The sequence below is a fragment of the Camelina sativa genome, chromosome 10 (assembly GCF_000633955.1).
Source record: "Camelina sativa cultivar DH55 chromosome 10, Cs, whole genome shotgun sequence".
NCBI classification, from domain to species: domain Eukaryota; kingdom Viridiplantae; phylum Streptophyta; class Magnoliopsida; order Brassicales; family Brassicaceae; genus Camelina; species Camelina sativa.
In genome coordinates this window covers 10,582,874-10,597,629 of record NC_025694.1, presented here as the reverse complement: position 1 = coordinate 10,597,629, position 14,756 = coordinate 10,582,874, and the positions used below count along the sequence as shown (strand labels likewise).

The window sequence follows — 14,756 nt, the reverse complement described above, 5'->3', positions numbered from 1 at the left end:
TATTTTTAACTAAACAAATCCTCCAAAATCCTCCGGAATCCCTAAAACTTATTAAAATCCAAATCCACAAACTGTTTTGAATAACAGTGGATTTCAAAGTAGATTTTTAAATCATCAGTTGAATGACAGTGGATTTCATGAGACTTTTTAAAATCCATGATTGAATAACATAAGATTTGTAACTTTTACACAAATCACTTAAAATGTCAAGTTGAATATACCCCCTTAACAATCAGTAAACATTCATGGCTTTTTAACAGTTAGCAAAAATCCTCTTTTGACGATGTCACAAAATGATAAAGGCTTGCTCTCATTTTTGTCGGAAACGTTTGTGTTAATTTTTAAAACAACAACATTTTAGAGTTCTAGAACTTTTTTTTTGAAAAACATGTGAATTTCATTAGATGAAGGACTGCAGTAAATACAGATAGGTGATACACAAGCGAACCATCCTTGTCCAAAAATAATAAAAAACAAGGAGAATTCGAATCAAAACCGATTAATGAGTAGAGAAACTAGTCATAATCCAGCCAGGTTTGGAGAAGATGCGCGAACTGCTTCCGGTGTTGCTTTGCTAGGAGGGCATCCCGGATTTGGCGGTCTAGCTTCTTGAAGAGAACAAGAGCATCAGTGGAGATCTTGTTGTGATATATGTTGTTTCGTTCCTGCCAAAGAAAGTAGAGGGTGGCCTGAGCAGCAAGACGACGGAGGCTGAGGGGGGAGATGGAGTATTTGGTATCAAGCCAGACTGAGAACGCAAGCCAGGTGTGGAAGGAGAAAGCAGAATAGCCCAACCGATGGGTGACTTTGCTCCAAAGGACCTCGCTGATTTCGCAGTGGAGGAAAATGTGGTCTCTTGATTCCAAATACGATCCACATAAGCAGCAGCGTGGATCGAGTTGCATTCCCCATCTTGCGAGCCTATCTCTTGTTGGTAACCTGTCCAAGTGCATCAACCACATGATAAAATCATGGCGGGGGATATGACCTTTAAACCATACGTGCTCTGTCCACGGTTGTAGAGACGATCTTTGTCGCATGGCCTCCCAAGTCTTCTTGGTTGAGAACTGGTCAAGCTCCTCTGAATCANTCTATGTGTATTAATGCAATGAGGATGCATATGTACCGGGACACACAAGGGATCATGTAGAGCGAAATTTTCCCTTCTGTCCTTGCAAGCCGCAATTGAACGTTAACATACACACATCAATGATACTAACTGACACTTGAAGACATCAGTCTTTTGACATAAGAAAGTAACAAACATACATCGAAAGTGGGATAAGTAAGGTCATATGAAAATATCTAAATCATTATGAATAGCTGGCTTCATACTGCTTGATGACAACTAAGTAACGTCTTAAACACACTTTTCAAATCGGACTAACCGACAACACAAGGCGCGAGAACAAGAATCCCACATCTGACGCTCTATGAACCCTAACGCAAATATCAACCTACATACTTTACTTTTTTGTATCGAGCTAAAAGCGAGAACTTCAAGATTCTTCTCAGTCTAATTAACTGAAATTCCATCCAGTAGAACAGAAGAATTATAAATCTCCAAAATAATAGATAGGAATACTGCAAATAGAGCCATTGCAACACCCATCAAAGGGGTCGTTCCCCATCCAGGAGCTACTTTACCATATTCGGAATTCAATGGTTTCAATAACTTCCCTACAGTAGTGCTTCTTGGACCAGATCTAGAACTATCCTCAACAGTTTGTGTAGCCATAAATCTTATTTTGTATTCATTACGATCTGTTGACTTTGTATACCATTCCGTTGTAAATAAATGATCTTAGCATAGATCCAGTGTGGTCTTTCAATTCTATAATAATGGAAACAGCAACCCTAGTCGCCATCTTTATATCTGGGTTACTTGTAAGTTTTACTGGGTATGCTCTATATACTGCCTTTGGGCAACCCTCTCAACAACTAAGAGATCCATTCGAGGAACACGGGGACTAGTTGACGTAATCAGCCTCCAAATATTTGGAGGCTGATTACGTCAATGAAGATAATGAAAAATTATTTCATTTTTTAGTTGAAATTTTAGGTGGTTCCCGAAAAAAAATAGCGAAAAAAATTATTCCTAAAGTGGATACTAAGAGAAATGTATAAACCAATGCTTCCATAAATTTGATCGTGGTTTACAATTATAGCTTTCATACCTGTTTTTTTTACTTGGGAGTATCCCTCTAGAAAAAGAGTCAAAGAAACGGCAGCGATTTAAATAAAGATTCCTACAGTACCCTACCTATTAAATAAAATCGCAAACAGAAACTAGAAGAAAAAAAGCAATGTTGCATCAGACTGCTTGTCGTTTTGTAGTTGGATCTCCAAGTTTTTGGAATGCCCCAAATTCCACTTGAGCATCCAAATCTGGATCAATACCAGCAAAAACATCTCTGAAGAGGGTTCTAGAACCATGCCAAATGTGTCCAAAGAAGAAAAGTAGAGCAAATGAAGCATGTCCAAACGTAAACCAACCTCTTGGGCTGCTACGAAAAACACCATCGGATTTCAAAGTCGCACGATCTAATTCAAAAATCTCACCCAATTGAGCCCGTCTAGCATATTTTTTCACAGTTGCGGGATCACTATAACTCACTCCGTTGAGCTCACCACCATAAAACTCAACAGTTACACCTACTTGTTCGACACTATATTTTGATTCTGCCCTTCTAAATGGGACGTCGGCTCTAACAATTCCGTCTCCGTCTACCAAAACAACCGGAAATGTTTCAAAAAAAGTAGGCATACGGCGTACAAAAAGTTCACGCCCTTCTTTATTTCTAAAGACGGGGTGTCCTAACCATCCAACAGCTATTCCATCCCCATTGTCCATTGAACCCGCTCGGAATAACCCCCCTTTTGCTGGATTATTACCAATATAATCATAAAAAGCTAATTTTTCAGGAATTTTAGCCCAAGCTTCTGATAAACTTTGATTTTCAGCCAGTCCAGCACTAACTCGTCGATATATTTCTTGTTGAAAGTATCCCTGATCCCATTGATAACGAGTAGGACCAAATAATTCGATGGGAGTAGTTGCAGAACCATACCACATAGTTCCAGCAACAATAAAAGCTGCAAAAAAGACAGCAGCAATACTACTGGAAAGGACGGTTTCAATATTGCCCATACGTAATCCTTTATATAGACGTTGAGGCGGACGAACACTAAGATGGAATAGGCCCGCTAATATACCCAACGTCCCTGCTGCAATATGATGAGAGGCTATTCCTCCCGGAACAAAAGGGTCAAAACCCTCCACGCCCCACGCCGGGTTTACGGGTTGGACCTTTCCGGTTAGTCCATAAGGGTCGGATACCCATATTCCAGGACCATATAATCCTGTTACATGAAATGCGCCAAAACCGAAGCAAGCCACTCCTGAAAGAAATAAATGAATTCCAAAAATCTTGGGTAAATCCAAAGAAGGTTTTCCTGTACGTTCATCACAAAAAATTTCTAGATCCCAATATACCCAATGCCAAATAGCTGCCAAGAAGCACAAGCCAGAAAACACGATATGTGCTCCGGCTACCCCTTCGTAACTCCAAAGACCCGGATTCGTTATAGTCCCTCCTGTAATATTCCAACCGCCCCACGAATTGGTTATTCCTAAACGAGTCATGAAAGGTATAACGAACATACCTTGTCTCCACATTGGATCAAGAACGGGGTCGGAGGGATCAAAAACTGCTAATTCATATAGAGCCATCGAGCCGGCCCAACCAGCAACTAGAGCAGTATGCATTATATGAACAGAAAGTAAACGACCGGGATCATTCAATACAACAGTATGAACACGATACCAAGGCAAACCCATGGAAATACCCCTTTATCAACGAAAAATAGACACTATGTAACTTTATTGCATTGGAAAAAACTATGCTACGTACCCCCCCTTTTTAGGTAATTTTTTTCGGAGAAAGGATTAATATTTGTTCTATTCTGTTAGTAATAATGGAACAATTCAATTCATAGAAAAAAGGGAAGCGGATCTATTCTATATCCGATAAGTACCAATACGCAATGGGGGTGAATCCTATTTTATATGAACCAAGATAGCTATTGTTATTGATCATTCAGAAGCCCGTTCGTAAAAAATTTCCTTTAGTTTTATTAATTCTCTCTTACTTTACTTTTATTTTATATTTTATTTAAGCTTATTCAACTTATGTATTAAATATAATTAATTGAAATATGATTAATAAAGTAGGAAAAAAGGATAATAGTATTAAAAACCGAAACCCCAATCTTACGTTTCCACATCAAAGTGAAATAGAGAACTTCATTCTCTTTTTTTTTTCATTTCATGCCTATTGGCGTTCCAAAAGTACCTTTTCGAAGTCCTGGAGAAGGAGATACATCTTGGGTTGACATATAGTGCGACTTGTCAGATATATCGGGCTATATGGGATTTCCCCATTTTCTCCCTCGATCGAGATATCCTCTGTTTCGCTCGAAACGATTGATTGAATTATCAAAAATTTGTAACGCGAAGCGCAAAAAATAAAGTGGAATTAAATGCAGGGAGTATTTAGATTGATATTAGATTATCAAATTTTTTTATGGTTTACGTGATCGGACTAATAAAATGAAGTATCCAGGCTCCGTTTAGCAAAAACCCAATTGATAATTAATATATAATATTTTTATAATTAACTACTTAATATGATATGCAAAATTCTGATAAAAATTCTATAAAAAATTTGAAACAGGGTTATCTAAAACTGTTGCTCAAATAAAATAATTCAAAATTTGTTGACTATTTGACAGAAGACATGTGAAAGAAATGAATTGAAAAAAAACGAAGGAGTAGTAAAAAAAGACGCGGTATTTAGTTTATTTGTCCTATATGTGCAAATCAAAATCGGGCAAATTTTTCCTTTTACTCGGGGTAGAGCATAAACCTAAAAAATGGAATAAAAAAAGTAAAAAGCCCATTCAGGAACAAGAAAAAACCATCGCCATTTCAACTGAACCTCGATGAAAAAAAAATATCAATGAATCAAATGAGTCTGACAGGCTTAATCAATCGTTTTATTAGAGGATTATAATATCTAATAAAAGGCGCCAAAACTAAAAATTTCTTTTACTTTTGGGAGCAAGCCCTTCCGTTATAAGTTAGAAAGAAAAACCTTCTATGAAAAAAGGGGAGGTTGGAATCGACACATTGATTTTTTCACAATTTTTGTTGAACCGTATGCACCAAAAGGTGCCTGTACGGCTCCTAAGGAATAAAATTTTATCCTAATCAACCGACTTTATCGAGAAAGATTATTTTTTTTAGGCCAAGAGGTTGATACCGAAATCTCGAATCAACTTATTAGTCTTATGATATATCTCAGTATAGAAAAGGATACCAAAGATCTTTATTTGTTTATAAACTCTCCTGGTGGATGGGTAATATCTGGAATGGCTATTTATGATACTATGCAATTTGTGCGACCCGATGTACAGACAATATGCATGGGATTGGCCGCTTCAATAGCATCCTTTATCCTGGTCGGAGGAGCAATTACCAAACGTATAGCATTCCCTCACGCTTGGCGCCAATGAGTTTTTTATTTTCGAGAAAAAATACTATGCCTTCGCCATCGGAAATATGAATTAGTTAAGTAATAATAGCATGGCACTTCGAATTCAATATGAAATTTTTTAGATTAAAAAAAATTAGATTATATATTGAAAGAGTAGTATGAGATAAGGAAGAGGTATTTCAAATGATATCTTACCTATTTGGGCACATTTCAGCGTCACAAACTTTGTTTTCACACCGGAAGCTTATTTACAAAATTTATCAAAAAAAAGACACTTTGGGATTGCTGAATCAAAAAAATGATATATAAAGCAACGGAACCATCATAGTATTTTTTTAACTTCTACAAAAAAAGAAGGATGGTAATTGGATGATTTTTGGATCTGCGTATAATACAACCTATATTTTGTTTTCTTTCGCCAAAAGGAAAGGTAAAAAAAGTCAATTCCATAGTGGAGCCGTATGCAATGCACAAAAAAGCCTGTACGGTTATTCAATTTTCTCTGTTTTTTTTTTTTATCCTGCCTCATTCTGCGAAATAGAAACTATATCATCAGGGTAATGATCCATCAACCCGCAAGTTCGTTTTATGAGGCACAAACGGGAGAATTTATCTTGGAAGCGGAAGAATTACTAAAACTTCGCGAAACCATCACAAGGGTTTATGTACAAAGAACGGGCAAACCTATATGGGTTGTATCCGAAGACATGGAAAGGGATGTTTTTATGTCAGCAACAGAAGCCCAAACTCATGGAATTGTTGATCTTGTAGCGGTTCAATAAAACATAGGAGCGATTTCATACAAATCTACAATTTCTAATTTTATATCTTTTTAGATTAAAGGTTTACGTTCATATTCTCTTCAATATTTTTTTTATATTGAAGAGAATCTTGATAGAGAAGNAAGATGGACCCAGCGGAAGATGGACTGAGGTAAGGTAGAACTTTTGTGTTGTGACAGTTGGATCCATAGCCCTCTCACGCACTAAGGGGATGTTATTGAATGAAGGATTTTAATAGATTTTAATAGATTTCAATTACCAGTGAAGTTACTTGAGTGTTAGATTTTATTTACAGAAGAGTATAGATATCAACTCTCAAATACGAAAAACAAAGCAAAGAGACGCAAACACATGGTCTCTTTTAAGAGAAGTGTACGTGCCATCATTACATACATGTAACTTCAAATATATTGCATCAAAGCCAGCCACTACTAAAAGTATATTATTATACAAAGAAAGTAACTTAATCATCAAACAAACTCATGGAAAAGTGTATTCATATAAATGCATGCAAGCAGGCAGCAGGATGAGATATGATTCTGAATCTGATCAAATCTTTAAACGTCGCATTTCCTCTGCAGCTTCTTTAGCTTCAAACTTCGCCCTGCTCTTCCTCCAAGCTTTGAGCACCATCGTCTTCATACGTTCAGGTTGGCCTCTCACAAAATCTTCATGTCTATATTCCAATTCCCCAGATCCCTTCTTAATTCTTCTAAAGCCCTACCAAGTAGCAACACATATAGCAGCAAGATTCAGAAACTGGACGAAGATCGAGAGATAAAGCGACTAGACAATTTCTAATTAATTTAAAATCCCTGGGTCTGGGAGGTGTAAAGAGAAAACTTACATAATGCCTAAGATCAGCGTGGAACTTTGAGAATCTGTTGCAATCGAACTTGTGAACAATGTATCTGCGAATAAACTCTTCAAGATTCCAGATGACGAAACTGTTGTTGTCTTTGCCCCATGAGATTATTGGATCCGATGAAGGATTTTCCACAAGATTATAGATTCTCATAGGGAACACTGACAATCCCTTTAGTAAGTTGTGAGCCATCCTTCCTTAACACACTTCAAATCGAACTAACGAACAACAGATGGCGCAAGAACAAGAATCCCGATCTGACGCACTCTATGAACCCTAACCCTAACCCTAACAAAGAACACAAGTTATATTTTTTTCTTTTATCTCTTGACGGAAACAACTATTTATTTTAACCCATATACCTCTAATTTAACAGAAAAATTTGGGGTAAAAAATATACCGCTTTTTAATAAGATTTTTATTCTCTCTGTTTTTTTCTTTTCTTAAGAAACCAAGCAGTAATTTCAAACAGAATTTTACTTTATTAAATTTACCGGAAATATTCACAAAATTAAGCTTTTATAGAAAAGGAAATAATCCGTGATAGTTCATTCGAAGATACATATTATACACCCAGTTTTTATAACCTTATAGTGTATGTTGTATTTTAAAGCTAAAGTTTTTCTATAATCTAATTAAGGAACTTTTAACAGTTAGCAAAAATCCTCTTTTGACGATGACACAAAGTGACAAAGCTTGCTTTCCTTTTTGTCGGCAATGTTTGCGTTAATATTTCCAACAATAACATTTTAGAGTTCCGAAGCTTTTGTGTTGTGACAGTTGGATCCATAGCCTCTCACGCACTAAGTTACTGCAGTATTAGATTTTATTTACAGAAGAGTAAAGAGATCAAATCTCAATACACAAAAACAAAGCAAAGAGATGCAAACACAGAAGTCCATAGCTTCAAAGTGACTGACCAAAAGATCTCTTTTTAAGAGAAGTGTCTGCCATTACATGTAACTAAGCACAACAAGATGAACTCACTGCCCTATCCATGGCCCTGTCTGGGAGAACCATTCCTGTTGGGTTTTCTGTTGGCTGTACTCGAGGTAGCCTTTTTGCTGTACCGGTCAAAATTAAAAGTATGTTAGGGTTTAATACAAGAAACAAAAATTGTTTGAACTAATTCTCAGAGTGTAACGAAAGCTCACCGATTTCATAGAATATCTCTTTGACATTAGCCGCAGTTTTCGCTGAAGTTTCCATGAAGAAAAGACTGTTCTCTTGAGCATATGTTTGTGCCTCCTGCAAAGGACCAAGAGTGCGAGATATCAGGAACTAGGCTAAGCAGTGAGATTCAGAAGTGTTGTAAACATATATGCTCAGTGTGGTTGAAAATTCTAATTTGAGAAACAAGCTATTCTTCACTCATTAAGGGGTGTATATAATGCCTACTTCATTAGGGATGCTTACATCTGACACACAAAAGATCAGATGCAATTCGCAGTTAAACTAAAACGCACAACAATAATTCTAACATACACTTCAAAACGTTCAGTGTTGAGAAATGATACTATCTACACTTTAGGCTTTTGGCATAACAGAGTAAAATATGAACAAAAAACACTGGATAGCGGGGTAAGTAAGTCATATGAAAAAATCAAAATCATTCTCCAAAGCTCATTATGAAAGCGCTTGATACTGCTTGATGACAACTTAAGTAACTCTTTCTGAAAACAACTAAATCTCTCTCCAAAGCTGTTAGAGAAAATTGCTCTGTACTGCTTGATGAAAACCTAACTATCTATACAAAAATCCTATACTATGATTTGTTGAGTGGGTGGGGGTCTTTTTAGGTGGCTTGGTTTGTCAGGTTAGTGTCATTAAGGTACATTGTAGTTATACAACAAAGAGAATATCACCTAATGGTTTGGTCCCTGTCAAACATGACCGGTGAGAAATTCAAAATATAGCTTTAACACGTTTGTCATGATGGATCAGCTCTTAGGCTATAACACATAGCTCAATTTTAAACTTGACAGCAAAATCCAAAACATCAACATGTGAAAAAAAAACCAGTCCGGACAGAATAGGATTTGCTTACCTCTGCAGTCACCTTCCTCGCATCTAATAAATCAGATTTGTTGCCAGCAAGGGCCATGACCATATTAGGGTTACCTATTCACACAAAACATTTATATAGTAAAACACCACATGAAAGCAACTAAAGCTTGATACTACCAGTAACTGAAAAGTGATAAAATAATCATCAAAATCGGAACTTAGCTTAGACAATACCTTGTGCCTGCAATTCCTGAACCCATTTCTTTGCCCTCTCAAACGAGGCCTGAGAAGATAGCNAAATAAAAGCAAAATAAGTGGGAAAAGTAGAATCAAGTATCAACCATTCCTGTGTTGGGCCTCTTATGGGCCTGGGCTGAATTTATTAATTTTAATATCTATATTAAAAATCAAAATCCAAAATCTAAAATGTAAAAAGCCAAAATCAAGTAAACAATTCGTGGTATTACATTTTTTATTTATTTATTTTAAAATTTATAGCAAAAATCAAAAATCAGTAACGAGTAACTATATAATCAAAAACAAAAAAAAAACTTAGAGGGGTGTATTGAAACAATGATTTTGGAAGATTTGATGGGATTTAGAAAATTTGGAATTTTGATAGATTTTAGGAAAGTTGATATGATTTATGGTAAAATTCTTTCAAATCCCATCTAAAACCATGAGATTTGTATTTCTGTATTTTTAACTAAACAAATCCTCCAAAATCCTCCGGAATCCCTAAAACTTATTAAAATCCAAATCCACAAACTGTTTTGAATAACAGTGGATTTCAAAGTAGATTTTTAAATCATCAGTTGAATGACAGTGGATTTCATGAGACTTTTTAAAATCCATGATTGAATAACATAAGATTTGTAACTTTTACACAAATCACTTAAAATGTCAAGTTGAATATACCCCCTTAACAATCAGTAAACATTCATGGCTTTTTAACAGTTAGCAAAAATCCTCTTTTGACGATGTCACAAAATGATAAAGGCTTGCTCTCATTTTTGTCGGAAACGTTTGTGTTAATTTTTAAAACAACAACATTTTAGAGTTCTAGAACTTTTTTTTTGAAAAACATGTGAATTTCATTAGATGAAGGACTGCAGTAAATACAGATAGGTGATACACAAGCGAACCATCCTTGTCCAAAAATAATAAAAAACAAGGAGAATTCGAATCAAAACCGATTAATGAGTAGAGAAACTAGTCATAATCCAGCCAGGTTTGGAGAAGATGCGCGAACTGCTTCCGGTGTTGCTTTGCTAGGAGGGCATCCCGGATTTGGCGGTCTAGCTTCTTGAAGAGAACAAGAGCATCAGTGGAGATCTTGTTGTGATATATGTTGTTTCGTTCCTGCCAAAGAAAGTAGAGGGTGGCCTGAGCAGCAAGACGACGGAGGCTGAGGGGGGAGATGGAGTATTTGGTATCAAGCCAGACTGAGAACGCAAGCCAGGTGTGGAAGGAGAAAGCAGAATAGCCCAACCGATGGGTGACTTTGCTCCAAAGGACCTCGCTGATTTCGCAGTGGAGGAAAATGTGGTCTCTTGATTCCAAATACGATCCACATAAGCAGCAGCGTGGATCGAGTTGCATTCCCCATCTTGCGAGCCTATCTCTTGTTGGTAACCTGTCCAAGTGCATCAACCACATGATAAAATCATGGCGGGGGATATGACCTTTAAACCATACGTGCTCTGTCCACGGTTGTAGAGACGATCTTTGTCGCATGGCCTCCCAAGTCTTCTTGGTTGAGAACTGGTCAAGCTCCTCTGAATCAATACACCAAACATGAATATCCGAAGATGGACCCAGCGGAAGATGGACTGAGGTAAGGTAGAACTTTTGTGTTGTGACAGTTGGATCCATAGCCCTCTCACGCACTAAGGGGATGTTATTGAATGAAGGATTTTAATAGATTTTAATAGATTTCAATTACCAGTGAAGTTACTTGAGTGTTAGATTTTATTTACAGAAGAGTATAGATATCAACTCTCAAATACGAAAAACAAAGCAAAGAGACGCAAACACATGGTCTCTTTTAAGAGAAGTGTACGTGCCATCATTACATACATGTAACTTCAAATATATTGCATCAAAGCCAGCCACTACTAAAAGTATATTATTATACAAAGAAAGTAACTTAATCATCAAACAAACTCATGGAAAAGTGTATTCATATAAATGCATGCAAGCAGGCAGCAGGATGAGATATGATTCTGAATCTGATCAAATCTTTAAACGTCGCATTTCCTCTGCAGCTTCTTTAGCTTCAAACTTCGCCCTGCTCTTCCTCCAAGCTTTGAGCACCATCGTCTTCATACGTTCAGGTTGGCCTCTCACAAAATCTTCATGTCTATATTCCAATTCCCCAGATCCCTTCTTAATTCTTCTAAAGCCCTACCAAGTAGCAACACATATAGCAGCAAGATTCAGAAACTGGACGAAGATCGAGAGATAAAGCGACTAGACAATTTCTAATTAATTTAAAATCCCTGGGTCTGGGAGGTGTAAAGAGAAAACTTACATAATGCCTAAGATCAGCGTGGAACTTTGAGAATCTGTTGCAATCGAACTTGTGAACAATGTATCTGCGAATAAACTCTTCAAGATTCCAGATGACGAAACTGTTGTTGTCTTTGCCCCATGAGATTATTGGATCCGATGAAGGATTTTCCACAAGATTATAGATTCTCATAGGGAACACTGACAATCCCTTTAGTAAGTTGTGAGCCATCCTTCCTTAACACACTTCAAATCGAACTAACGAACAACAGATGGCGCAAGAACAAGAATCCCGATCTGACGCACTCTATGAACCCTAACCCTAACCCTAACAAAGAACACAAGTTATATTTTTTTCTTTTATCTCTTGACGGAAACAACTATTTATTTTAACCCATATACCTCTAATTTAACAGAAAAATTTGGGGTAAAAAATATACCGCTTTTTAATAAGATTTTTATTCTCTCTGTTTTTTTCTTTTCTTAAGAAACCAAGCAGTAATTTCAAACAGAATTTTACTTTATTAAATTTACCGGAAATATTCACAAAATTAAGCTTTTATAGAAAAGGAAATAATCCGTGATAGTTCATTCGAAGATACATATTATACACCCAGTTTTTATAACCTTATAGTGTATGTTGTATTTTAAAGCTAAAGTTTTTCTATAATCTAATTAAGGAACTTTTAACAGTTAGCAAAAATCCTCTTTTGACGATGACACAAAGTGACAAAGCTTGCTTTCCTTTTTGTCGGCAATGTTTGCGTTAATATTTCCAACAATAACATTTTAGAGTTCCGAAGCTTTTGTGTTGTGACAGTTGGATCCATAGCCTCTCACGCACTAAGTTACTGCAGTATTAGATTTTATTTACAGAAGAGTAAAGAGATCAAATCTCAATACACAAAAACAAAGCAAAGAGATGCAAACACAGAAGTCCATAGCTTCAAAGTGACTGACCAAAAGATCTCTTTTTAAGAGAAGTGTCTGCCATTACATGTAACTAAGCACAACAAGATGAACTCACTGCCCTATCCATGGCCCTGTCTGGGAGAACCATTCCTGTTGGGTTTTCTGTTGGCTGTACTCGAGGTAGCCTTTTTGCTGTACCGGTCAAAATTAAAAGTATGTTAGGGTTTAATACAAGAAACAAAAATTGTTTGAACTAATTCTCAGAGTGTAACGAAAGCTCACCGATTTCATAGAATATCTCTTTGACATTAGCCGCAGTTTTCGCTGAAGTTTCCATGAAGAAAAGACTGTTCTCTTGAGCATATGTTTGTGCCTCCTGCAAAGGACCAAGAGTGCGAGATATCAGGAACTAGGCTAAGCAGTGAGATTCAGAAGTGTTGTAAACATATATGCTCAGTGTGGTTGAAAATTCTAATTTGAGAAACAAGCTATTCTTCACTCATTAAGGGGTGTATATAATGCCTACTTCATTAGGGATGCTTACATCTGACACACAAAAGATCAGATGCAATTCGCAGTTAAACTAAAACGCACAACAATAATTCTAACATACACTTCAAAACGTTCAGTGTTGAGAAATGATACTATCTACACTTTAGGCTTTTGGCATAACAGAGTAAAATATGAACAAAAAACACTGGATAGCGGGGTAAGTAAGTCATATGAAAAAATCAAAATCATTCTCCAAAGCTCATTATGAAAGCGCTTGATACTGCTTGATGACAACTTAAGTAACTCTTTCTGAAAACAACTAAATCTCTCTCCAAAGCTGTTAGAGAAAATTGCTCTGTACTGCTTGATGAAAACCTAACTATCTATACAAAAATCCTATACTATGATTTGTTGAGTGGGTGGGGGTCTTTTTAGGTGGCTTGGTTTGTCAGGTTAGTGTCATTAAGGTACATTGTAGTTATACAACAAAGAGAATATCACCTAATGGTTTGGTCCCTGTCAAACATGACCGGTGAGAAATTCAAAATATAGCTTTAACACGTTTGTCATGATGGATCAGCTCTTAGGCTATAACACATAGCTCAATTTTAAACTTGACAGCAAAATCCAAAACATCAACATGTGAAAAAAAAACCAGTCCGGACAGAATAGGATTTGCTTACCTCTGCAGTCACCTTCCTCGCATCTAATAAATCAGATTTGTTGCCAGCAAGGGCCATGACCATATTAGGGTTACCTATTCACACAAAACATTTATATAGTAAAACACCACATGAAAGCAACTAAAGCTTGATACTACCAGTAACTGAAAAGTGATAAAATAATCATCAAAATCGGAACTTAGCTTAGACAATACCTTGTGCCTGCAATTCCTGAACCCATTTCTTTGCCCTCTCAAACGAGGCCTGAGAAGATAGCAAAAGATTTTAAAAAACACCATTTAGTAGAAAGCCACTGAACTGCAACTATTGACCAGTTTCTAACTCTTTTACCTGATTCGTAACGTCAAAGACAATGATTGCAGCAGCAGCACCCCTGTAGTACATTGGAGCCAAACTATGATATCGTTCCTGACCAGCTGTATCCCAAATCTCAAACTTGACAGTAGCATCGTTCACAGCTAATGTTTGTGAGAAGAAAGCAGCACCAATCGTTGATTCCTATAAACACATAAACAAAAAACATCAAAGTCAAGAAAGCACAGACAGAATATGTGAATTTAGAACAACAAGAACATGATCATCAAATAGGAAGAAGAGGCATATTAACCTGGAATTCAACAAACTGATCTTTGACAAACCGTAAGACAAGACTTGATTTCCCAGCACCAACATCTCCAAGTAACACCTGAAGAAGACTTAACCAAAGTACACAGAACCAAAATCAAAAATAAGTAAACCAAAAACAATGTTTGCAAGCATCTCGCAGCTAAATCACTATAAACCCTGTTACGAAAACAACTAAATCAGCTTAATCCAACATAAAACCCTAACAATAAAAATCCGATTCAAAGTTGTCCAATTCAAAACATCACAGATCAAAATTCTCCAAAATTGGAAACACAATCACACATCCCGAAACCCCAAAAAAAAAAAAAAATAAAAAAAA

At 36.5% G+C, this 14,756-nt stretch overlaps 4 protein-coding genes across 5 annotated transcripts in view; all 4 read right to left on the bottom strand.

Moving 5' to 3' along the window:
• On the bottom strand, nt 6,890-7,397 carry LOC104718351 (heat stress transcription factor A-4a-like). The gene is made up of 2 exons (XM_010436079.2): nt 7,188-7,397; nt 6,890-7,060 (listed from the first exon to the last, which is right to left on the bottom strand). Exons 1-2 carry the CDS (start codon nt 7,395-7,397, stop codon nt 6,890-6,892), a joined length of 381 nt encoding a protein of 126 aa, XP_010434381.1.
• On the bottom strand, nt 7,893-11,087 carry LOC104720235 (ras-related protein RABF2b-like). Its single transcript, XM_010438176.2, has 5 exons — nt 10,911-11,087; nt 9,447-9,585; nt 9,253-9,326; nt 8,360-8,453; nt 7,893-8,269 (listed from the first exon to the last, which is right to left on the bottom strand). Exons 1-5 carry the CDS (start codon nt 11,085-11,087, stop codon nt 8,169-8,171), a joined length of 585 nt encoding a protein of 194 aa, XP_010436478.1. The 3' UTR covers nt 7,893-8,168.
• On the bottom strand, nt 11,448-11,955 carry LOC104718350 (heat stress transcription factor A-4a-like). Its single transcript, XM_010436078.2, has 2 exons — nt 11,746-11,955; nt 11,448-11,618 (listed from the first exon to the last, which is right to left on the bottom strand). Exons 1-2 carry the CDS (start codon nt 11,953-11,955, stop codon nt 11,448-11,450), a joined length of 381 nt encoding a protein of 126 aa, XP_010434380.1.
• The window catches only part of LOC104718349 (ras-related protein RABF2b), a 2,922-nt gene continuing 616 nt past the window's right edge, over nt 12,451-14,756 (bottom strand). Inside the window, exons 2-8 of one of the 2 annotated variants that reach the window (XM_010436077.2) lie at nt 14,418-14,495; nt 14,141-14,308; nt 14,005-14,053; nt 13,811-13,884; nt 12,918-13,011; nt 12,684-12,827; nt 12,451-12,574 (exon numbers count right to left, since the gene is read on the bottom strand). In XM_010436077.2, the coding sequence (XP_010434379.1) occupies nt 12,727-12,827; nt 12,918-13,011; nt 13,811-13,884; nt 14,005-14,053; nt 14,141-14,308; nt 14,418-14,495 (564 nt within the window). In that variant the 3' untranslated portion in view covers nt 12,451-12,574; nt 12,684-12,726. Of the gene's footprint in view, nt 12,828-12,917; nt 13,012-13,810; nt 13,885-14,004; nt 14,054-14,140; nt 14,309-14,417; nt 14,496-14,756 lie in introns of both variants that reach the window. The other variant, XM_010436076.2, reaches the window with a different exon arrangement.

Bases quoted from the DNA above. Each gene is read 5' to 3' on its own strand.
- LOC104718350 (XM_010436078.2), bottom strand. From the start codon at position 11,955: ATGGCTCACAACTTACTAAAGGGATTGTCAGTGTTCCCTATGAGAATC. The intron at 11,619-11,745 runs GTAAGTTTTCTC...GCTACTTGGTAG, and splicing joins ACGCTGATCTTAGGCATTAT to GGCTTTAGAAGAATTAAGAA.
- LOC104718351 (XM_010436079.2), bottom strand. From the start codon at position 7,397: ATGGCTCACAACTTACTAAAGGGATTGTCAGTGTTCCCTATGAGAATC. The intron at 7,061-7,187 runs GTAAGTTTTCTC...GCTACTTGGTAG, and splicing joins ACGCTGATCTTAGGCATTAT to GGCTTTAGAAGAATTAAGAA.